Here is a 25,833-nt window from a genome sequence, read left to right as displayed (position 1 = left end):
ACATGGGGCTGCTGCACATGAGCCTGAAAATCGTGCCCAATTTTCTCCACAGTATTTATTTCCCCGCTTTTTGCCATCCCAAACAATCCCGGAAACGCCCCTGCACTAGCCCGAGGATCCCTTAAAGTCTACCATGTATTTAAAATATTCAGTTACGTCCAGAAAACACATGGAGTCTACCGTCTTTCAGCTCCCCGCAAAGTGAAATAAAGAGGGAGTGTAAGGACAGAGAGGTGGGTGGGGGAAAGGGGCGGTGTCTTGGAGGAATCGCTTTGGTTTTACGCACCAGAGACGGCGCAGATGCTTCTGTCAGTGGAAAGCCGTCAGCTTTCAGCTCGCTGGAGTCCACGGTGGATTTAACTATCTGTCATCTCAGCAGAGCAGAGCGGCTGGCTGAGGCTGCAGGTCCTGCAGAGGCTGTAGAGTCTCCTGTGAGCATCTCCAGAAACTGCTGGTGCGTCGAGAGCGGTACGTGTACATTTACTGACAGCTTCACAGCATAGGGAAGGGGGGGTAAAGGAGCAGCTTTAGGTAGCTTTACTGTGTGAAAAATGAATGTTTAGGTGAGTTTTTGTGAGGTCTAGTTTTATCCGCGGAGGCACAAACACCTGTCTTCGCCTGCTGCAAAACTAATTACTGACATGTTTCAGACATCGTTAAATATCTGCGTGGATTGAGGCTTTCAAATGAAAGGTTCCACTCTTTAAGAAGGCTCTGTTCATGACCCAATCATGGCTTTACTAATAGTTAATAATTGATCAATTAAATGAGAAGCTTGCAGGTTGCCAGGTTGTAATAACTCACTCTAGTAATTAGGTTTAAAAGTGAATAACTGCTTAGTTTAATTAAAATGTGTGAATTCAATGTACTCTAAAGCTGCACTGTTATCTTTAAAATGTGCCTTATTAGAAAGCGGACTCTAAAGTTATGTGGGACCGATATAAACCAAATCTTTGAAGCCAAAGGAAGTTCTTTTAGTGTGAGGAAATAATGATGCTATTTGGGGGTTTGGGAGCCTGAACATGGTCCAAATGAGTAACTGATACTGTGAATAAGTGCTTTTGAAGTCAGATTTATGAGAAAAAGAACAAGGAGACCCTTGAGGAAACACTTCCTCCCTCAAGAGCTAAACTGGCTCAGAGGCACACAAAGTAATATCTGGCCAATAAAATCCCACACAAACAAACATGTTTTGCACTCGAGTCTGTTTCGTGTTAACGAGGCCCTTCGGTCCTGTTCTGTTGGAGTGATGTCATGTCTCCATCAGATTACACATTTTGTTCTGGAGACTCAGCAAACGGCTGCCCCCCCCACCCTGCCTCCGGCACTCATAGTTTCCATCACCGCACACCATCCCCATGTTCCAATCCATTTGGTCAAATTAATACATTCATTGAAACAATCATCTCCGATTGCGCTCTCACCCTGAAGAAAAGTGTTTTTGTTTCCTGCTGAATGGAATTCCTGACCTTTGTCTTTTTTTAGAAAACAGAGGGCAGAAGAAGAAAAATGCCTTTTTGTTTTCTTTTCTCTCCCCCCTTCATGGTGGAACCACACAGTGTTGCCACGTTTTGACCACAGTCACATTCCTCTGAAATTCTTGTGTTGGGTGAAGGTTGGTTGGCTCCAGCTCAGTGGAGATAAACCCCAGACTTAGAAAATAAAGGGAAAACTGTCAGAGAGGAGATGATTTTTACGACTGTCTGCCACACGTTCAGACCGTCAGAGTGTCATTGTGAGTCACTCTCACACACATCCCTGTCTTTTCCATTTCCTAGTCCTGTTGTGCAGCTTGTGATGAGTTTGTTGGAATTTCAGGAAATTCTTCTTGCATAGCTCTCCTAAAAAAATACCAAGGTTAAGCCAAGAGGCAGCTATCACTGTCATAATAATAAAAAAAAACATTTAAAGTGTTTCACATAGATACATTAAAGAAGTGGACAAATCTCTGCATAAAAAAACACATTTAAGTACATGTTCATACATAAATTCATAGAAACAAGAAAGTGTGTGAAGAAGAGCCAAAAGTAAATGGTCTGGTTCTTATATAGCGCTTTTCTACTCTATTTGAGCACTCAAAGCACTTTATACCACTAACTCATTCACCCAATCACACAAGCACTTTTTCTAATCTGTTAGTGCGTATCTAACATTCACACTCCGATGGATGCATCAGAGAGCAACATGGCCAAGGAGAGTTGACATGCAGACTGGGGGGAAGCCAGAAATCGAACCACCAACCTTCCGATCAGTGGGTGAGCTGCTCTACCGCCTGAGCTACAGTCACTCAAATAATTCAAGTAAAGCGTGAATTATTTGGTAAATATTTGGTTCACCTGGAGGAACATTTCCTCACCCATCCATGTGACTTTTTCAGTCTCATCTAACTGCAGGCTTCACCAAACATATAACTAGATCAAAACCAGCACCGTCACATACAACGTGAGCGATGAGATCAGTTTCACATTTGCTGATCAATGGCCAAGAACTGGAGGATGGACGAGCACAATTGCAGCGTTCTAAGATGGTGAAAGATGCACTTTCCCTTGGTTCACTCCCATTTCTATGGCTTCACTCACTGCTCAAACCAGTGTTTGTCCACGATGTGTACAACCCCATCACCGACAGAGTGGCCCCTTGGCTGTAGGTGTAAATAGACATCTGGGGAGTCCTGACACAATCAGGCATCTTTTCAGTGTTGTCCCATTTGTTTAGCACAGAGGTGTCAAACTCATGTCAAACTTATAAGAAACCGTTGTGTGCAATAAAGCAGAAAGTATCTGTAAATTCATAGAAAATGTCCTTTTTAAAAAAATCATTTTGAAACTAAAATGATGATAAAAATAATTTATATGGAAGATAGTAGAAAATGAAAAAAAAAGGGATTTTTACTGTCATTTAATTGCTTGTCTATTACTCTGATGCCGTATGGCCATGGGTGAGGCTTTTATCAGTAGGAAAAGCTTTCCAAAGCTGTCCAGTGGGCCAGATTGGAGACTGTGACAGGTGGATTCTGGTCCCTAGACCTTATGTTTGACACCCCTGGTTTAGTCAGTGGTTGCTTGATTTCTCTTATGTATAATTCAAAGCAATTCTTCTGCCACTTAACCACACAGGTGCCCAGTTTATTGCTCTGTTTGTGCCAGGGGATTCAATCCTAGGGGTGGACCAATTGGTGGCATTTGAAAGCCAAAGAAAAGAGCAAATGTTTAAAGGCAAAGTTAATCTATGAAAATAAGCTTTCAGGAGTCACTTAAATCGAGCCAGTCTTTCAGCTGACGTGCTGGAAAGATGACAGTTTAGGAGATAGAACATCAGAAATGGATCATTGTGCAGTAGGACGATCAAATATGAGCCAAGCTTCAGCTGTCAGACAGATGACCTCACTGTTTGTTCAGTCTTTTTCTAATTGTTCTGTAACTTTAACATTTAACATGCTAACTGAGGCCTGCAGAGTCTGAGGTGTAGATCTGACTGCTGCTACTTATCTTCTTAATTCCTGTGGAAACAGTGAAAGTATACTGAGTTTATACTGTCCTGGTTGTATTTAGTTAAGTGATGCGTATGACATGCACTTATGCATCAATGCTGCAAACAGCTAGCTTTGAGGCTGTGAGACAGAAAAATATTTTTGACTATATCTGTCTCTGCTTATTTACTCCGCAACACAAAGATGGAGCCCCGAACAAATAAATCCAATGCGTTTTCTTTTAACTGCTCATCCATCTCAGAGTTGCAGGCGTGGCTGGAGCTTATCCCAGCTGTCAGAGGGCACAAGGAAAAGCTAGACCGTGGACCGGCTGCCAGTCCATCGGGACAAATAAATCAAACAGTAAATATGAAACAGAGACAGCAGCTTCGGCACTCTGTCAGAAAACAGTTGTTACATTAACACCCAGGACTTGAACTCGATGTCCTCTGCTCGCTGACAGCTGATGGGAAAGTGTTTACTCGTGTATTTGTGTTGGATTATAGTCTTCTGTAGACTATTTAAGACCAAGCTTACTGTTTATTTTTTTACAGTCTTTTTCCAAGTTAAACAACCGCGTTGCCAAAACAAACCTAGTTTTAAGAGACTCCACAGGTCCACTTGATTGTAATCTTTGTTTTGAATCCTTCTTTCTACTTTCTTTCCTTTCATCTTTATTTCAGTGTAATATTTAAATGTTTTAAGTCGATTTTTGGCCGTACTGCTCAGCTCGGGGTTTTTTGCAGTTTCAGTACAGACACTGATGTTTCCTGAGGGATGAATTATAATGTCTCTTTGATGATCTCCTGACTGCTGTAGAGTCAGTTTGGCAGTTTGGGGATTTCGTTAAATATCTCACAAACTGTTCAATTAATTGTCAAGACATTTGGTACAAACATTCATTTCCTCTCAGGATGAAGATTCCTCAGCTTTCTTCCAACTCATCATTCATTGTTTTAACCGTGTACTGAATATCAGAGGTTCACAGGTACTACATCAGGAACAGGTTTTGATACAGGTGAGACTGCAAGTCCTCAACAAAATGATGCAGCAATGGGAAAGGAATGTAAGCTGCACCTTTAGCAGGTGGTGCGCAGGTGGGTTGATGTAACTGGGATTGGTGAAGGCGTTTGTGGGCATTTGGTGGTGGATGAATGGGGGGTGGGGGTACAAGAGCTGTTGGAACATCCATCCATCCATTCTCTTCTGCTTATCCTTGTCAGGGTCACGGGGAGGCTGGAGCCTATCCTAGACCCTGGACAGCTGCCAGCCTGTCACACGGCTAAACAACCATTTGCACTCAGATTCACACCTATGGGCAATTTAGAATGACCAGTTAACCTAACCCCACTAACTGCATATCTTTGGACTGTGGGAAGAAGCCAGAGTACCTGAGAGAATATGAAAACTCCACACAGAAAGGGCCCAGCCAGGTGGTGGAACTCAGGACCTTCTTGCTGTGAGGCAGCAGCGCTAATCACTGCACCACTGTGCTCCCCACACCATAAATGTACAGTTATTTAATCACAGAGTCATTTAGTCCATGTGGATCCCCAGTGATCTGGAGCCTGTAGCCACTGGGTCATAAAAATAATTTGGAATAAGTGATAAAAATTGTTTAATTTTATTAAATAGTGCAAAAGTCTTGCACCATCCCTCATTTCTTTATATTTTTCTTCCAATTACTTTCTTGTATTTTTGAAAGTGTTATTGAGAAATATGTTTCTTTCTGAAGTCTTTAACACTTTTCTTTAGACACTGGCTGTTTTAAGTCCAGGCCTTGTATCTGACCGCTCATCCCTGACAGATGAATTATTCAAACAGAAAAAGGCACAAGGGATGAACCAGTGTGTCTGCAGTTTTAAATTATATCTTTAGGCTTTTAACAAAACAAAAAAAATAAACACGTTCCCATTTCTTTAGCTTCTGTAAAAACAAAAATGCCAAAGTTAACCCATTTGGAATGAAAGAGTAATTTTGGACAGCTTGACACGATTGTGACACATCACATCATTCTGTTGTCAAATCCTCCTCAGGGTGGAAAAAAGCTTTCTTGCTGTGCAGCAGTAAAGCTCTGAGTCAGTCGACAGACGATGATGCTAACACATAATTGGTGTTAATCTTTTGAGGGGGACCTTATAAGGGATCCCTGGCCACAAACACTTTGAGAACCCTTAATTTAGTCTGGCCAGCTGTAAAATCTCCAGAGACACCAGCAGAAGGCTAAAAACAAACTGATGAACTGAGCTTAAACTGCATTTTTCCACTGTTCAGCAACATTTCCAGAGTCTTGTCAGTGGTTAAAGTTTGCTTGCGTGAACTTAAAGGAACGGAGTGGAAAATGTGGCTAATTTAATTTCTTGAGTAAAATTTAATGAACAGTGCTCATAAAATAAAGCACTTTAAAGGTTAAACTGGTTAAAACCATGGAATATTTAGCTAAATAATTACAAAAGGTTTGATACAAATATATGTAATATATATAAATATGTGTATCAAACACTTCTTAAGGAGTACACTCCCCTGGAAGCACTCGTGTGGCCGTCACAGACCAAACAGAGTCACTAAAATTTGAAGAATTAAAGCAAAGACAGGTAAAGTAATCTTTATGAACAAGTGATTTTATGTGACTGTGAATGGCAGCATAACACTGAGTGGGCTATGACAGAGTGGGAAATATAGAGCCAGAGCCTGCACCGTCCTGCGTACGTGGACAGGACCGCTCCTTTGTGCGAGTCCTTCAGGTCCGAGGGTGAAACACGTTTGCAGTAGTGACTCTTTCAATTGTTTGACTGTGAAATGTTTGTCAGCTGAGTCGACAGTAGCAGCTGCGGTCCACATTGTTTCCACAGATAAACAAACAGCCAGCTGGAGACTGAAAACGAAGCTACACACATCTTTAAAGGAACTTTATTTCCTTGTGTTTTTGGATTTAATGACACAGGCTGGGTGGCGTTAATATCTAATGATACCTAATTAAATTATAGGTTTGAATCAAACGAACCAGACAAAGGAAATGTAGCTCTTCAGAGTAAATGTATGATCTGCAGAAAGACAGACATTTATCATCCATACCGATTGTGTCGTTTTAGTGGAGTTTAACAGATTACCAAAGACACAGTCACACAAAATGAAGCGTAACCAGTTTGTTTATAATCCCCTTGAGTCGCTGATATTGAATCTGACCTTTCAAGGATTTCACAACTGAAACTGCAGCTTTTTTCCCCTTCATCTTCTTCTTTTTTTTTCCATGTGCAAGTAACCAAAATATTGTAACCGATCTGCCAGCTCAGTGTCTCAAAATAACATCAGTGTTTACAGCAGCAAGGAGCAATTCATCCTGATGAGCTCTTTAATCAGAGCCAACACAAACGACAATGTGTGTTCATGTTGATTTGTGTGCCTGCAGCCGAAATTGGCCATGTGATCTGAAAGGAAGCCACGCCACGTTGAGCGTCTTTGTACTGGAGATGAAAGGAAGCAAAGTCATCTGACGGCCTTGAGAGACCGGCCTTGTTCTTTTTTTATTTTACTTTCTATCGGGCTATAGTTGAAACCAAAAGGGTGTCGCTTTGTTTCCGTGCTGCAGGGCTCTACTGTGGGTGCTGTCAATATTCTCATTCACCTCAGACAAATTCAGGTTGTGTAATGCAGCAGTCGCACAATATGAGGACTGTTTGGAGCTTTGCAGGCCGTTAAAGTGCCCTAATCCATTTCGGGGGGGAATAAAAACTGAAGTGGGGTGAGGTAATTGAAAACCAACTTTGTCACACACTTTCTCATAGTCTGTGGATTTTTAAAGGGTGTTACTGTACAGAAGAAAGAGGCTATTGTATTGTTAAGTTTATAAGAGGGAAAAAAAGGTAAACCTGATATATTTAGTGAACTTTCTTTAGGATTATGAGACAGGACTATATGCACTATATTCACATGATTAGTTGCTGTTGAGACACAAGTGTTCACAGTTAAACCATGTGTGAAACTGATGGATGTGGGGTAGGAGATCACAAAGGCGGGAAAGAGAGAAAAGCAGGAAGTAAGACCCATGAGAAAACTAAAAGGAAGTAGCCAAAAGAAAAATAAGTAAATAACATAGAGTCATAAAGAGTACAAGTGTACTCACACTTGGGCTACCTGAGCGTGTTTAACCTCTAAAATCTAAATATGGTTAAATAAACTGTTAGGATGGCTGTGGCTCAGGAGGTACAGAGAATCATCCATATTGGAAGGTTGGTAGATGTATTCCCTGGCTACTACAGTCTGCATGTCAACGTACCCTTAGGCAAGACATTGAACCCCAAGTTCCCCCAGTGCATCCATGTGAGTGTTTCTGCGACTGACAGACAAAATGCTTAGGGATAGAAAAAAGGCATTAATGTGTGTGTGACTGAGTGAATGAGGCTTGTAGCTTTTGAGCGCTATGTAAGAATACCAGCCCATTTACCATTTACCACTCCATTGCCTGCTCCAATAACTGGACACGAGCATTGTTCAGCTGGACTTGGGCACAGTCTGCAGGACGTAGCATGATCGCTCCAACTCTTCCTCAACTCTGGCTGCCTCTAAAAAGTTTGTCCCCGCTTATCCAATCAAGTGACGGCGTGCATAAAAGCATCATAGCATAATCTTTTATATTCAGCAAAACGACTTTTCAATGTTAAGATGCTGCTGTGAGCGGAAGTGTTTTTGGGTTGTTGCAGTGCAGCTGGGTGAGGCAGTCGAGTGTGAGTACAGCCAACAGGGACCATGGCAGGGCCAGTTTGTTGAATTGTCCAGCAGACAAAGGTCAACATTATTTTGGTGCTAGAGGAAAAGTCAGACACTCATAGGCACCCGGATTATACTCTTTAGCTTTTTTTAAAGACCTTTCGTCTGTTTGGCACAGCCTAAAGAGGCTTAAGTATGAGCCTTGATTTGAAGGGAAATATTCTTCCAGTTTCTGAAACTGTGCTTGTTTAGTGTGCGACTAAAACAGAACCTAAACGCTGGCAAACTGTTGGCTGTTAAAAGGTTAAACATTTTAGGCGCATTTTAGTCTGGAACAGTTTCTCGACCATCATCGCCATCTCTGGAGCCACTAATTTAAAAAAAATTGCCTGTTTTCTTAGCTGCTTACCAGTTTGAACTGTTGAAAGAGGCTCTGTTTTCAAATGTGGAGAAAGCGGCGACTGTAAGTTAAAATAAAACACATTAAAAACATCCTTCTTTAGACACACTGGAGGGTGTGCCGGTGAGATTCAGGTGGCTGAGGGGAAAAACACCCAAAAAAGGCTCTGAGTCTCTTTTATACGGCATGACTTAATATTTTTGTGCCTGTGACAGATTTAACACTTTCCTCATATATGCTTTGCTTGATTTTATTGCATGTGACAGTGGTTTTCATCATGGAATAATCTGGTTTGAGAACCACAGACATAAGTCTAAATTCCTCCGCAGGGAAAGTAAACACTAACAACCAGACGAGCAGATTTCCTGGCTCCTGTCGCAAGAAACCGTCACATTGCTGAGGAGTGAAACGACAGAAGCAAGCCATGAAGGGACATTAGACGGGAGGCTGATCCTCTACAAAGTGCCGCGAGCCGCGAGCCCGGTAAATCTCTCTCCAGGGCAGACGGCGTATTGGCGAAAAATTCAACATGTGCAATCACCGAGGTGAATTGTGGGTTTAAAGGGTTTAAGCAGATGTGCTACTTGAGTGAGAGTTAGAGTACTCAGACAGGATGGATGACTGTTTGGTTTAATGTGTCATGAAGAGAACAGCGTGACATGAATTCCCGGGTGCGGTGGCAGAGGACACCTGTAAAGTGATTACCTCTTAGACAAGGTAATTGCTACGAAGTCAGTTGGTGTTCCAGACAGCTGAGTGTGTCAGCCTGTCTGGACGGTATGCAGATAAAGTCATTCTTGTCTGATTGGTTATTGCTACATAAGCATGACGTTTCTGGAGGCGTTCAGAGGAATCTTGTCTCACACCTGATTCAAAATGGTTTGGCATCACTCCTTATGAGATATCTACCTGCTTTCATTTTATATAGTTAATTTGTCATTTTGTGTCAATTTTGTGTTCAGTAAATGAGGTAAAAAAGAAAGAAAGATAAAGTATGTGTATATCTGTGCAAAGGCAAGAGACAAGTCTCTGCAGTTCACAAAAGAAGGGAAAGGTCTGCACGCCCACAGCTTCAGTTTGATGACGTTGAATCCCTTTTAAAAAAGCCTTGTGAAGGCGGCATTCCAGTTCATGGGCTCTCCTTCAGGCATGGAAAATGTTATCTGTGTAAATCAAAATCTGCCTCTTAAGAAATCAGTTACACAGAAAAAAACCCTCCAGGCTTTACTTTGTGGGTTTACTTTTCTTTTCTTGGCTTCTCGTTCTATTTATATATGACATATAAGGTGTACTTAATATACACTTATTTGCACTAGACTAGTAATTTGGTCACTTGGTATGGTGGTCAGCTCTGCTGCCTCATAGCAGGAAGGTCCAGGCTGGAGCCTTTCTGTGTGGTGTTTAGATCGGTTCTCTCCGGGTACTCCAGCTTCCTGCCATGGAAACCAAGACACGCAGGTTAATTCTAAATTGGCTGCAGGTCTGAATGTGAGTGTGAATGCTTCTCTATCTCTAGAGTGGCGACCTGTCCAGGGTGTACTCCGCCTCTTGCCTTATGACCACTGGGATGGGCTCCATCCCACTTTGAATTGGGTAAGTGGGAAAAAATGGATGGATGAATGGACTAAAAGAATAAGAAGTCCAAATCTCAAACCACTGACTCTGTAATGTTGCTGATAATGGCGCTCTTCAGCTCTTCAGCTCTGCAGCGTTAATGGAGACTGAAATTAAAGAAAATTAAACTTGGTGGTGTTGCTTTGCATTTATGTCTGATGCAAAATGCACTCGAACACTGAAGGATTTCAGTCAGTCTTGGTTTGCAGTTATAATCCTCTGCATTTTGCTTTGCTTTTGCTGGGATGATGGTACCAGCCATCTTTTGCATTTTGTAAAACTTATTCCCATTATCTGCTGTTTTTATCTCACTGTTTTTTGCTTCTTTTCTGGACACAGAATTCATTCCATTCCTATACAAGTCTACACCCTCTGCCCCTTTGATCTGTGACCTCAGTGAACACCTTCATAATGACTTTACAGGCTCAGTTTCTAGTTTCAGGACACATTGCAAAATTAATTTTATATCTTATCATCATTACAGTGGCTAACCATGTGGCTGACAAGACTGTGAGTTTCCAGTCAGGTCTGCCTCTGGCTCATCACATCTGGCCTTATGATACCAAGGCGGCGATGGTGATGGTGAAAACATTCAGGTTGAGGCTTCACTGTGGGCTTTTGCGCCCGGTCTCACAGTCACTCCAAATTATTCTGTGCCACTCTCATGTTTGTGTGTGGATCTGGAACAGAAAGATAATACATTCACTAAAGAGACCGGTTGTGATGCCCTGGCAACCACCAGTTGCTAGGGAAAGATGAGTAGTTCCACACCGACCACGTAATGCAAGAAAATGTGAATTTGAGTCACTTAGCAGTTGCTGGACGTGAGTGAGGCTTTAAATGTTGTGAAATGGAAGCAAGGCAAAACATGTTTGTCTCCTTCTGTGTTTATAGCTTGTTTAATCTACGTTTGATGGTGTTTGACATTTCTCTTAGTAAGGAGATATGCCCTAACAGGTTAGCTTTAGGCATGTTCTAAACTTTATTTGCACATGCTCCCACTAAGCTGAACTAATCCTGCTGGTCCCACGTGCATTCAAAGCCTGTCTCACCCTGTTTTCTATTGTATAGATGACAATACAGCTTGAGAGTTGTACTGTCCTACAGGAGCCATGAAATCTTGTTTCAGCAGTGATGCATTTGAACACCGGTCCCATTAGAATTCCCGACTGGAAGCCTACAGGAGAATTTGATGAAAGACAACAGCTGGAGACTACAAATGTGTTCACAGATGTTGTGGTCCAGGAAGAGAAACATGAAGCGCTAAAATGTGGAGACTATGTCCGGAAGGAAAGCTATTGTTCTATCACTGCATTCAGCGCAGACACGCACGGACGAGAATAGTAACTAAAGCCTATTTAGACGATTTAGGAGGGAAGTTGAGCTGATTTCTCCATCCAGACAGAAATGTGACAGAAGCCAGACATTGGGATGTAATGGGTTTTTTTATCAGTTTGCTTTTCCTCCATGTTTTGTTGACCCGGCTTGGTGGCCTTTAAGAGGAAGCGGCGCTGTTATCTGCGAGGAGGGAGGGGGTCCTCCACGTTCCCCTCCTGGAGAAAATGTCCTGGAGGATTGGGAGTTTCTGCTTCTGGCATCTTTGCCGACCATGACCGAGAGCAGACAGTGTTTATTCTTTTCATGTTTATCTGAAATTACTGCATCGCTGGTTATTTGAAACAAAATGTTTGATAGCGCTGGACACGAGGAATGTAAACTGCACTTCCACCATCACTCCTTAACAGACCAGATGCAAATACTTGGAGGTTACAGAGCGTGAAGCAAAAAGCTTCAGAACAACACTTATTTCATGCCAGGCGAACACTAAAAACACTTGCGAGCGGCCTTCTTTAGTTCTCGTGAGCTCTGGGTCTTCTCATCGTTACGTCCGAGTCGGTGATGAAGAGAGGAAGTGGGGGGCTTGGCTCATTCCTTGATCCCTCGGGGAGATTTGAAAGTCTCTCAGCTGCACTGTGTTGAACCTTTCCGACTTTACAGAAACATGTCAAAGCCACTCTTCGCCCAAAATAGGTTAAGCCTCTTTAAGTGCTTTTTTTTACGTGCAGTGATCCTGAACACGACCATATCCCCAAACTGGAGACCTTTTCTTATCCGTGATCCTCATTCACACCGCATATATCTTTTCAAGCCCACGTCTGTCCTGTCTTAAATGTTTTCAGGAGGATATGTAAGCCTCCCGCACTTCATTTCCTCACTCATTTCCTTTTGCTGCTGCAGAAAATAAGGGTCACATGCCCTCCTAATGCCTCTCTGTGTGCTCAGTAATGACGGCGGGATGTCTGTGTGCCCGGCCTTATTTCCACCTGTTCTTCCTCAGCACCACGACCTGCCACTCTAGTCATTTGTAGATTCAGCAAACGGTGAATGGAAGTTCATCATTTAGGGACTGATGCAGAGCTCAGAAAGAAGGCTGAGCACAGCTTTAAAGTTGGAGTTGAACTTAGAGGCTCATTCCACACAAAATCCATCTAATCTGAACAAAAACCCTCCACTGAGCCCTCCAAATAAGCCAGTTTTTTCAAAATTACAACAATTTTGGTCTATTAGATAAAGCCAGGCAGGACCTTACCTTCATACTGTGAGCATTTATCATGTTACAGACCCTCAAATTTAACTTTGGAAACTGAAAGCTTCATGCGGCTCCTGTGCTTATGAAGTTAGGAGGGCTCAAATGTAACACAAACCTCTTCAAAGGCTTGCAACTGAGGAATATTCAGGATGAATGCAACGTTTTGCACGACTTTATTAAATATACTAAAGTTCTTGCTGATTTATAGAAGTGCCAGGTATATTTTTAACATGAGACGTGTCACATTTTCCAATGATGATTAAAGCCTGTAAAAAGATCAGATTTATTGCAGGAGTGCTGCAAACCCCCCAGTTTTCATGGTTCACTAAAGAGCCAAACATAGAGCCTTGCAGTTTGCCAGTTGCTTGTCACTCATTCTTTTCTGCCTTGTGTGTATTTTCCTAGTTTCTTGCGATAGACGTCGCACGTCCGAGTCTGCAGAAAAACAGTGTTCATGAGGAATCTGTTGACAGAAGAAACAGACCGTACAAATGAGCTGTGTGGCCCTTGACACACAGTTCAAACGCAGATTTAAAAAAAGTGCTCGAGAGCCTTTGAAACTGAGAATGTCGTGTCAGTTCGCCTCCCAACAATTAATATTGTTTAGTCCCTCTTTTGTCAATGCCAAAAACGCCACAGGGGGTTTCATGCAGGAGCGAGTTGGGAGTGAGCTTTTACTCTCTGTGAGTAATGATGAAACAGGAGAAGCTTGTATATCATTACGGCAGTGAGTTACAGTATATCAACATTAACTGTGTGCTTATTCAGCCCATTCTGTGCTTATAGCAGCTGAAGCATGGAGAGGTTCCTGAGTAATGTTTAACCTCAGACTGCAGCCTAACATTTTTCAGTAGATTAGCTCTCTCCTGTTGGCCTTTATTTCCTCACTGTATATAAAAAAAATGAAAACCTTCTTCCTGCTTTCTCTCTGTGGCTTCCTAATCTCACTTCTCCTCCTCCTTCCTGTGCTGCATTCTTGCTGATATTGAATCCTAAACTGCGTCTGTGAATCATCTGTTTTTTGTTTCGTTTTTTTGCAGGAGGTCGGCTTAAGGAAGAGGCATCATCATGAGTGATCGGTTCGACTGTAAAAACTGCAACGAGTCCTTGTATGGACGCAAGTACATCCTGGCGGAGGACAATCCCCACTGCATCCCCTGCTACGACCGCCTGTACGCCAACACCTGCCAGGAATGCAAAGAAATAATTGGACACAATGCAAAGGTGAGCTTGCATTATACACTGTTGAAAGATTTAAGTATATCTGCTCAACCTTGTACTGTTATTTTAACTGCAAGTTACCATCAGACATAATTTATAAGGACTTTTATACTGCCTGACTTTATTTAGATGGAGCATTAGGCTTTTAAATGGAGAATATGAGAGTATTTTAAAAGGCAGAGCTGCAGGTAGCTAAATGGATTGGTTATTTAGTCTGTTAAACTCCCATCACAGCTTCTTGGAGTCCTGGAGGAAGGCTATCTGAAGAAAAAAGAAACAGGAGTTATAGCTGTGCATCTTTGTCCAAACTTTATTGGATCCATGTCACGCGGTGTGGATTGGAAAGAATTTATAAGTCTGCTGAAATTTAGTTTCAGGGTCTATGCACATACTCATAGAACCGAAGTTACATCCAGTAACAACTATGTTTCTAGCTGAGCTTTTGTTAGGGATATTTTCCTTTGTTAGGGATATTTTCTTTTGTTAGGGATATTTTCTTTTGTTAGGGATATTTTCTTTTGTTAGGAATATTTTCTTTTGTTAGGGATATTTTCTTTTGTTAGGAATATTTTCTTTTGTTAGGGATATTTTCTTTTGTTAGGGATATTTTCTTTTGTTAGGAATATTTTCTTTTGTTAGGGTTATTTTTTCCCCGTTACACTACTTCAGGTAGGCTGTGACATCATTTAAAGGCCAATGCCCATTCCATCTGATGGTTGCTTCCTGAAGTTTAAATCACCTGAAACTGATTCCATGAACATGAAAATGAATTTACCAGAGGTCACCAGATCTCAATCCAATAGAGCACCATGGGGATGTGAACAAGAGATTCACATCATAAGCAACTCAACCTGCTCTGTATGCTCCCAGTTTGGTCTATCCCTCCATCACTCCCTGCTGTTTCAACCCCCTCACCACCCCCACCATCCACCCCTAGGCTCCATCACTCATCACTCCCCAATTTACAGTGTAACATACTTGTGGGAAATGATAAGCAAACAGCTCCCTGGAGCCGACAGGCAGACGTTTGGGTGGTGGAGGGCTCATAACTCCTCAGTTTACTGTGCATCAAGTTTGTGGGAAGTGATGGAGTCTAGATGGTAAACTATAACGATGTAATGTTGCTCTAATAAATCAAGCATTTGATCTGCTATTTTCAATCTGCTCTGTCATAATTAAGATGCACATAAAACTTGAATAAGTACGTCAATAAAACAATTTATACATGTGAAAAAACTGTCATACTATCCAGTAAAAGTAGTTTTTACACTGTAGCGTTGCCGCTTTTACTTAAGCAAATGTTTCTTCATCCAATAAAAATTGTGCAAGTCGGAGTCCTTTACAATAATTTTTCCAGCTGCTGTGCCTGGAAAACATAACTCTAGTTACAGACCACCAAATTGTCAGTAATCCCCTTTAAGTTGTCCAAAAGCTTTAGCTGAGTGAAAATTAAAAACACTGTCCTGAAGGAAACACCCACAGACGCCACCAGGCCACCAGTGTCCTGTGAGTTATGGACTCCCTGTGAGGGAGCGCAGTAAATTACAGTCCTGCTTGCTTTGGCCGCACAACACGTAACAGCACGCATCGCTCATCCCGCTCCATCCCCGTTCCCCGCTGTGAAACCCCATGCCTCAAAAATACGTTTTTCACCCACCGTTCAATGGAGCCATTTATCACAGAGCTCGCGTGAACTGCATGTGAACTGGAACACAAGCAGCTGTTGCGGAGAGAAAATACAAAGTGAGTTATTCTGATTTTTAAGAAAATAATGTTGAAGAAAGGGGGAACGCCTCTGTTAACTCTTCTGTTTGGAGACAGCGGGGCGCTGTGGGCACATGATCTCTTGTCTTTTTATAAGAAACAAAAACAAATCAAGTCTAAACTTGTAGCCTACATTGTTTTAGTTCCCTGCTTTTGAATCAAACAGTGAAGCGGGACTACTGTGTGTCCAGACAGGCTCAAGAAGTACAATCATTTTCAACTTAGCTGCTGCTGCACACTTACATCTATAAAAGAGTGCAGAAATACACTGTGTCACTTGCATTAAACGGTAAATAGTTTAGCACAAATAGTTGTAACCAAGACAAAATGACTCATACCTTCATAAAAGTATGTTTTCAGCTCTCTTGGCTATAATGAGGCATCTTTCATCTGTCCATCCACAGTTTAAAAGAATAATTACTCCTCAGCATTTAATCAAATGTGCATGCAATGATAACATAATGCAGAGGTGTCAAACGTAAGGCCTGGGGACCAGAATCGGCTCGGCAAAGGCTCCAATCGGGCCTCACTTCACAGCTGTGGAAAACGTGAAGAAAAGAGCAAATTTGAGACTTTTAACAGTTTTTTCACAAGTTTTACAGCTTTACACATTTATTTCTTACAATTTAAGAGTCAGAGTGACAGATTTCTTTTCATAACTACCACAGCATTTTGTTATGGTGAAGAAAAACTGAGATGTACTGTTAAAATTGAACTTCTTTTCCTTATACAGTGGAACCCCGGCTTACAAAGACCCCATTTAACGAAAAATTCAAGTTACGAAGGCACTTAACGGCAATATTTCTGCCCGTGGTACGGCAAAATGCCCGTGTAACGAAATAGATGAAATAGAAAATTTAAAAAAAATTAAATTAAATTCCATAATGTTATGTACATATACACGTATGTATGTATGCATGCATACGTATGCTTTCTTCAACCTCCGCCACCTCCTCCTCCACCCATAACTTTGTCTTCAGCCAGCATTGCCTCACTCAAAAGGTAATGGAAAAAGGTGCTTCGACTTACGAAAATTTTGACTTACAAATTAATTTCAGAACAAATGAATTTCGTAAGTCGGGGTTCCACTGTATTGACAAATATCAAGGATTAAATGTATAAATAAAACGTCTGTACTCTGATAAAAGGGGAGTTTTGTTGGTCTTTCCCATTCAAGATCAAAGTGGGATGCATCTGGCCCATGACATAAAGTTGTGATCGAGATCAAGTAAAATTTTTAAGAATCATCCACCCATGTCCACACGTATCTCACTGTAGATATCCAGACAAAAGTGTTGTTAAGAATCTCTGCAAGTTGAAAAATCTCTTTTTTTTTTCAATACAGACCTGACCAACAGGGCTGGACAGTAAATATAACACAATATAACGCATTTACAGTATCATATGCAGTATTGTGTGCAGTAACAAGAGCAAGATGAAAAGCAGTTACATTAATGAAGAGAAGTGTTTTCTCACTCCTTGAAAATGGGCTCAAACTCCCTCATCGAGACCAGTTCTCACAGTTCCAGCTCCTTCTGTAGAATATTCCTGGGATAAAAAGCGGAATATTTAAAAGTCTTTTTTCCTAATTCTGTTCTGACTCTGCAGACAAGCATTCACAACATACTGCAAGACTGTAGGTAGTACTGGATGTGGTTTTTACACTTACAGGCACATAAATAAGCAGGAAACAACCCAAGCAGAGATTTAAATGCAAAAACCAACCAATAGGAAAGAGAGAACAGGGATGTTCATGGTTTTTACAGCCAGTAATAAAAGATAAAGCAACATGATAAACAATGTCCAGCTTCTATAGGTACTGGCCATGTTCATTCATAAAGAGCAGGTGTTACGGCCCTAGCAGGGCCGCCTCCTGAAGTTGTCTGTGTGGGCGTGTCCGACCATCTCTCCTGCCTTAGCTGCCACCTTTCTTTTGTGCATTATTTAAGCCCGGGGAAAGGTGAGCTCTGGGCCAGAGTGCCATTAGTGTGGTTGCAGCTAGTGAGCTGCTCTCTTTTTGACTTACTTTTTACTTTATTGACCAACGCTTGAGTTGTTTGTTTTCCTTAAATGGTGATAGCGGCTTGTCCGTCTCTTTTAGTTGAGCTACTTTAATAAGACTATTTAATTTAACCCTTTTGCCTCCTTGACTCCTTTTTCTGACCCGGGCACTTTTTCTTACTTCCCCCCTCATCGCCTGGACCCTTTTAGGGGAACTTAACAGCAGGTCCCTGTAATCCAATAAAGGTAAAAACGCTGCAGACATGCTTCTCACAGCACCTAATTTGAGCTTTTGGGACATCCATGTGCCAGGAAATAAAAGTGGAAGCTCATTTCATGCCCCAGATGCATTTCTTGCCACAATAAAAGCAACAATTTTCCCTTTGGAAGAATTCATACTGTTTATTGTGTGCAGTTCAACAAGTACGTCAAGCTTTCTGCAGAAAGCTAAGGGCCATATCATGCATAAGAAATGATCACTGAAACTCTTTTTTTGGTATCCACTTATTTGAACTTTTCACCATCATGTTTTAAGTAGAAATGTTCATCCACCCACTTCTGTTTATCCAACTCAGCCTATCCCAGCTACCATAGGGTGAGGCGAAGAGCAGGTTTAAACGCAGTTCATTTTTTTTATTAGGTTTCATTTTAGCCTTTTTAAGCAGATAACCAGCAGATGTGTGTTTTATTTTCATTACCCTGAGCTTCTTTAACCAATGACACGCTTTAATCTGAAGCTTCACATCTCTCGTCTTCCCTCAGGAGCTCTTCTATGAGGACAGACATTACCACGAGCACTGCTTCCGCTGCTTCCGCTGCGACCGCTCTCTGGCAGACGAGCCCTTCACCAGCCAGGATGACGCTCTGGTGTGTAGCGACTGTTACCGCAATGAATTTTCCTCCAAGTGTGTGGCCTGCGACAAGACAGTCATGCCAGGTAGAGACAATGTAGACAGGCTTTATCACTTCTTTTTCTTTCCACTGAACCATGTTCATAAGCCGCCTCCTCTGCAACAAATCGCTCAAACTCGAACGTTCACTGCCTTTCAGAGCCGATACCGGAAAGTTCACACCCTGTCTTTGCTGTAGTTATCAGGAGGTGTGACAGCTTAGATGTGACAGCGTGATTGTTTCCTCGCTCTGCTGAAATCCTCCCAGCAGAGTTCCTGCCGCTGTGAAGAAAACACGCAAAGTATCGGTGTCGGATGACTGAAAATTACACGGGCTTGTGGGTTGTGGATGTTACACCAGTTCTCTCCTTTAGTTTCTGATCGGACTGGTGCGCCTGCCCTCTTACCCCATTTCTTACATGTGCAGCCAAGTTCATGTTCAAAACACCGTCATGCTTTTGGGCTGCCTTTCAGGTCCCAAAGGCTGTAAAACAAGCTCAGTGATTAAAGGATCTGATGTCCAGTTTCATAAGCATAAGCATGACTGGCTGCCAGCTTCTCTAAAGTGGTGAGTGATTCTGAACTGAAGGGCGCTTACAAAATGGGTAAAACTGTGCTAAGAGGCTGTGGACATATACGCAGCGGCTGCTTATCACGCTGTTTTGATGCACTGGAGCTGCAGCAATTTACCAGTGCCAAAAGAGGTTCAGCCATCACACCGAATCACCACTTTGGGTTTTCACAGACTTCGTATGAATGTTATCAGATTTCATTCCAACTTGTATTTACAGCAGAGATCAAAGAGGAGCCAAGAGTTACACATGGAAAAACAACAAACGATCAAAAGGTTTTTGCTTTGTGCGTTGATTTTTCCCCCCTCTCTTACAGGATCAAGGATGTTGGAGTACGACGGCTCCACGTGGCACGAGGACTGTTTTGCGTGTCACGCCTGTGAGAAGCCCATCGGTACAGAGGCCTTCATCCCAGACAAAAACAACTACTACTGCATGCCCTGCTACGAGGGCAGGTTTGCTCCTCAGTGCAGCCACTGCAAAAAGGTGCAAAAATAATCTTATCGTTAAAAATTTCCTTTGGAAAATACCGGAATACACCAAAATATATCACTACAGAGCCCAAAATGACATTTTTTTCTCTCTTCCTGACAAATTTAAACACCTAAAATGTATAATCTACCACAAAAAAATCTAGATGACCCAGCTTCCTGAATAATCAACGCTACACAACCACTACACAATGTGTACCTGATGTCAAAAGGTTATCTGGAATGAACCCAAAGAAAGTGGATCATACAAAATAAACAACATAAGGGAAAGCACATAGAGTCTGTTACTACCCATCTAGGGCCAGGCAATAACATGAGTGAGGCACTCGCTTCCCCCCCCCCCCCCCCCCAAGACCCAAGCAGCCACAGGAAACAAATCCGTTCGTTATAATGCGATTTATTTACAATGTGGAAAAAAAGGAACAACAAAACGGGAGTGTCAACACTTCAGGGTGAGCCAAGGCCAAAACAATAAACAAAACTACACAAATCCCGCACCCCTGACCTTACCAAAACAAAGTCAAAAATAAAAACAGTCTGACCTCCTTAACTAACTCAAAACAGGAGAAAACGGGTGATCAAAAGAAACGGCAGCTCACCCCAACCCACTCCACTTCCACAACTTTTAAGCCGCACTGCAGCCAGCGGCTGCCACAGGTACACTGCTGGGTCATGAGGAGAAACACAAGGACCTCTCCCGCCGTAGCACTCCAGCCTCCTTTTAATGGGCGGGTCCTCCAGCTGGGACCATTCACGTCAGGGCGGTGTATCCACGCACCAATCAAAGCAGGGCCCTGGCACAGCTGAATTAACATAAAAAGATACATCACCTGCACAAAACAAACACATGAACATGCAAGTTCGTAACAAGTCCAAAATGCAAAACAGGAGAATATGAGACAGCAGGAAGCACACAGTACAACACAACAAGTAAACACAGGCAGCCTGAAGCTACTTAATCACACACGGTAATGTGGGAAGTGGAGACAGCTGGGACGAACTAACACAGGTGTAGGTGTTTGCAGAAACAAGATGAAGACGGGTAAAAGTAACACAAGGAAACAAACAAACGACCATCAAAATAAAGCAGGAAGTGAAACGTGATAACGGAAACACAGACAGAAATGAACCTAATACAAGGGTACTGACAAATTAGGATGAAACTAAACTCTAAAACAGAGAATGAGACTGAAAAGGAAAAATAATGAAGAAAACAAAAACTATAACCAGGAACTAAGAAAAAGTAAAAGAAGCATAGTTTAAAAGGCTGTATGTAGCGCTATACAGCAGATCTATCAATAGAGATCAGAGGTCAAATATATGATATTTTAAATCTTTATGCAATCCTTTCTATATTTTCATATTATACAGCACACTCATAAGAATCACAGTTTCTATGCTATGAGATTTTTTGTTGACCAATAAATCATTAAGTTGACCTTGAAGACCTCAGTGAATGTCTGTCAGATTTTAATGGATTGTTAACAGGATCCCACTCTACACCTCTGCAAAGTTTTATGAGAATTCATTCAAAGCCTTTTCTGCTATTGTGCTTATAGACAGAATGCATGCATGCAAACAAGGGAACATAAGAAAATATTCAAATAAACAAAACTAGAAAGTCATAACTCCAAAATACGTTGTCAGCAACACACGACGCGACCATGAAAGCGCAAAGAAGTTATTGCTTTTCCTGAAAAATGTATGTAGTTTTAACAAGTTTGTTAAACAAGTTCACTTAGATTGAATTGAACAGATAAATGCACGTATGTGTACACAATACAGCTAATCTAAATCTAGCTTGTCAAGCTAGATTGTTTACAGTGAAGTCAGTGGTTTACATCCACCCATCGTGGGCAGGAATATCATGGTAATTTTGGGCTTTTGAATTATTTCTTTGAACTGATCTTTTTCCAGGATGGAATGATTGTACAGCTTTAATGACTTTAAAAAACAAGAATCGGTACACAAGTTTGATTTATTTTGGATTTTCTCTAAATGTTTCTCCAGGCCATACAGTTTCTCACAACTGTGTGGCCTGAGGGCCACAATCGGTCTGGCAAAGAGTCCAAACCCGGCCACTGGACGATTTTGCAGAGTATAAAAAGAAGGAAACCAAAATTTTGGACTTTTTATTGTATTTTGCTTCAGAGAGTTGGAAGTTAAGAAGGAATAACATCTTAATCTGTTCTTAAGTGGTGGTCCAGACTCATTTGTTCCCAATCAGAGGTCTTAATTACGCTAACTTTTACAGCCCATTTACCGACAAAGACATTACCTCTGACGTGCCATAAAACAACAGCACCCAGTGATGCACGCTGATGGGTTTCTTTAATTTACTGTAGAAGCATTTCTTTGTAATAACATTAAACGGGCTGAATGTGGAAAAACTGAGATGCATTGTTGAAATTCCACCTGTATGTAATCTTAAAAGAAGCATAAACCCAATTAGAAACAAAGCCCACAGAAAAAGTCCTGAGCTATGTGCCAAATGTGTGGCAGGATCAGGAGCTTTAGAAGCAGGATCTTAATGTGTTACATGTCTTACTGACCCAGTTTGTGTCTCTCAGGCTCTGACTAAAGGAGGGGTGACCTACAAGGACGAGGTGTGGCATAAAGAGTGCTTTTTGTGCATGGGCTGCAAAACGCCGCTAGCTGGCCAACCCTTCACCTCGCAGGGAGAGAGTCCGTACTGCGTCAAGTGTTTCAGTAACCTGTATGCTAAAAAGTGCGCCGGCTGCAACACGGCCATCACAGGTTAGTAATAAGTGCATTCCCCCAGAGCTTACACAACGAGTTGTGGACTTGCAAAACGATGTGCATGCAGTGCTCCTGGTTTCATTTCTTGCAGGTCGGAGACACCGTGCGCCTCTCCTTTATCTGTTTTTCGTGTGTCTTCATGGTCTTCTGTCAATAAAGGCCTAAACAGTTATCTTTAGCAAACAGGTTTCAGCAGGTCTGGTGACTCAGGGCTGAAATTCTGAGCCTCTCTGTGTCCTCTGTGTGGATTCTCCCTGTTATTCAAACAAATTAATTCATAGTGAATGCTTTTAATGTCAGACAGCAGCAGAAAAAAAGGTCCAGTTTCCATTAGAAATGATTTAAACACATTGGATATAGCTGTGGACTGGAGAGTGAACCTTCAGCAGAGATGCTGATCTAAGGCTGGATGCTCCACTGGAACGGGAATGCTGCCATTACGGAGTAAACTAAATGATGTAAACACTTGTGATGGATATGATAAAATTGTACTATAAACACCAGTAAAAACATGATTTTATTTACTTTAATCTTCAGAAACTGATTTTCTTGGCCAGTTCCACCAAGATTTGATCACATAACATTCTTATGATGCTCATTTTGAGCTCCATGTGTTTATTCTTGGACTCTACTGGAGTCGCTTTGCATGATTGATCTTCTAAAGTAGTCCTCATTTATTCTATGCTGAGGCCTTTTGGCCTTTGTCTAGCAAAAGCTTTTTAACTCCTTTCCCTTTCATCCAGTGTGTAACCCGTGTGCCTAAAATGACCACATTAGTAGCATCCTGTCTCTGTGACATCATACAGAGCCAAGAGTAGACAAACTGTGCAAAACTTGGCGCTTAGAGCAGTCTGAAGCCTGAACGTTTGGCTCACAGGGATTACATTCACATAAACTGAGCCATAATCACTCAGGCCTAAAGACCGGTTAGCAGCCCGCTCTTAGCCACAGGTGACTATGGAAAAAAGTGATTGGCAAGTAGTTGCTGGAAGTTGCTAGCAGGTGAGAGTGGACATAAAGAGAATGCTGCAACAAAAATTTCTTTGTGATTTCTTTGGTCACTGGAAATATGGAGCAATCATTTTCTTAGTAAAAGCTGCACTTTCTGACATGAATTGATTTCACTTGTAAATCACACCGGTTAATGTGAAGGTGAAAAGCTTGCATCACACTCAGCGAGTACTTGGCACATTCATTTTTCCTCTAGCAACAAGAGGTTGTCAGATGGCCTCCAGGCCTGATCTTATTATTTGAAACTTTGACCATCTTTAATATGGGCTTCCTCCACTGGAACTGTATATAAAGAAGAAATAAAGAAAAGTGTCCAGACAGTTAGCAAACACTAAAGAGCATCACACACACACACACATCTGATTTATTTTGTTTTCTCATGGTTAATGTAAACAGTCATTTCCTTTAGCTCTGCTTTTGGCCACTACTAATTCATAAGGGAAATATTTCTCAGCTAATTGCAGCATTATGTTTTCTAGCTAGGCCAGCTCATGCTTTGCTCCATGTGTGCAGGAGTCTGTATATACTAAACACATAAATGCCTATTTCTTCAAACACCATCTCCACCAATGATGCCAAAATTTTCCAGAATTCCTGTGCTGTCCGAGCACATTGGTTGGGATCGAAATGCAAAAAAATCTGACACAAACTTTTTAATGAGTCTTTGAGTTGTCTATAAAATTATGGCCAGAAAGCAAAATATTAACTGAAACTTATCATAAAGCTTGGTAAATCTAATTAAAAAGCTGCAGATTTAGGTGCTAGTTCTCTGCAGTATGAGTCAACTCATTGACTGTATTTAAGAGATGTAGCAAAGCTGTTGTGACGGCACCCACTGGTTTGAGATGAGGTATTTTGAAGCCTTACATTAGTAAATGAAGCTGTATTCAAAAGGCCTCACACTGACCTAAAGGCTCGTTTGCAACCCCCTAGCAACCTTGGGTTGTTAGGGAAAATATATATTTCCCAACCTTTTTGTGAGTGGTTGGTTGCTAGGTTAAATCAATGAAAAGAGAGTGATGAAAAAACTGCCATCACCAGTAGCTTGCATGGTAGATGCTGACTTGTCTGCAGATACTTTCAAACTAAAATGGAAATGGAGACTTTCCACCTTCAAATAAAAGTTGAAGATGAAAGGTCGCTAGGTTGTTGTGGTTGCTAAGGGAAGTCACTGACTGGTCTCTTGGCAAGGTGAGGACTGACTCACTTTAGGAGTCAGCCCCAAGCGGCCACTAGGGGAACTGCATGTTTTTTTGGCCTCGGCTTAATTTTTCAGCTTGGGAGCTTGCCTCTTAATTTAACCTTGGTTATGGATAATGTACACAAGCAATCTAAAAACAAGCTACTGACTGAAGCGTCTTCATTTTCTCAAAACAAACATTTAAAAATACCAAAATACCAAAAAATACCAAGCTAAAAAAAAAACAACAACAAAAAAAACCCAAAACAAAAGATCTACACATGGTGGAAACAAAACAACGGCGCAAAACAAGTACAAGAAGACTCATTATGAACTTTATCTTTTTCCATCATTAACTAAGATGCCAGAAATAAATGAGGATTTCAATTAAATGCTCTTGACCGCAGCTATGAGCTGCAATACTTGAGGGCACACAGAGCTGGCAGTGCTTTCCTTGTAGCTGCCAGCTGCTGATGTTATCACGAATTCACGAACGTTATTTCCGCAGTTTTACGAGGCTGTTATGAAAGCCTGCTTTCCACCCCCGAATGAGAGAAAAAAATCCTTTCATTAGTTGCTCATGTGCTGCGTGTTTGTCTTTGCAGGGTTTGGAGATGGGAAGTACGTTTCTTTTCAGGAGCGGCAGTGGCACCAGCCGTGCTTCAAGTGCTCGCGTTGCTCCGTGTCGCTGGTGGGCTCTGGCTTTTTCCCAGACCGAGACCTGATTCTGTGCACAGACTGCAACAACGAAGACTGACCCTGCAAGGCCACGGCGAAATATCAAAGTCTGCAGCCGCCAGCAGAAGAAAACTTCTAACCCTCAGCTTTGCACATGCAGTTTCAACGATCACTCAGCCTAAAGCTGAACCAAAGCTCTTAGCACACGGACATGTATGTTCAGATCCAGAAAGTCTCGTGTATTACTTACTGTTTTTTTTTCTAAATGTTTCTGTTTTGCACATTAAAGAATTGAAAATATGCAAAAGATCTATGTAAACATCTAAATTAATGTCCCGTGCTTGGCAAAATTGTTCCTACTTTTTTACTGATTCTTTTTTAAGCAGTCAGTCTCTCACTATGTTAACACCTTTTCTTTTCAGCTTATAAAAAGTTTTACTGCTGTACATGCAATAAGATGTCATTAAATAAACAGTGGATTGTAA

At 41.7% G+C, this 25,833-nt stretch overlaps 1 protein-coding gene across 1 annotated transcript; it reads left to right on the top strand.

Moving 5' to 3' along the window:
- The first annotated feature begins 306 nt into the window (after positions 1-306).
- Positions 307-25,833, top strand: fhl3b (four and a half LIM domains 3b). The gene is made up of 6 exons (XM_006794358.2): positions 307-468; positions 13,821-14,004; positions 18,529-18,703; positions 19,545-19,714; positions 22,290-22,476; positions 25,276-25,833. The coding sequence occupies exons 2-6, from the start codon at positions 13,849-13,851 to the stop codon at positions 25,425-25,427; spliced, it is 840 nt and encodes a 279-aa protein (XP_006794421.2). The 5' UTR covers positions 307-468; positions 13,821-13,848; the 3' UTR covers positions 25,428-25,833.

The sequence above is a fragment of the Neolamprologus brichardi genome, chromosome 22 (assembly GCF_056152115.1).
Source record: "Neolamprologus brichardi isolate AB-2024 chromosome 22, ASM5615211v1, whole genome shotgun sequence".
Classification (NCBI taxonomy): domain Eukaryota; kingdom Metazoa; phylum Chordata; class Actinopteri; order Cichliformes; family Cichlidae; genus Neolamprologus; species Neolamprologus brichardi.
Note: the sequence above shows the minus strand (reverse complement) of the source record. Positions and strands in the feature narration are given on the sequence as shown.

Excerpts from the sequence above, each read along its gene's own strand:
- fhl3b (XM_006794358.2), top strand. The coding sequence starts at position 13,849 with ATGAGTGATCGGTTCGACTGTAAAAACTGCAACGAGTCCTTGTATGGA. Across the intron at positions 18,704-19,544 it reads CGACAAGACAGTCATGCCAG|GATCAAGGATGTTGGAGTAC; the intron begins GTAGAGACAATG and ends CCTCTCTTACAG. Across the intron at positions 22,477-25,275 it reads CTGCAACACGGCCATCACAG|GGTTTGGAGATGGGAAGTAC; the intron begins GTTAGTAATAAG and ends TTGTCTTTGCAG.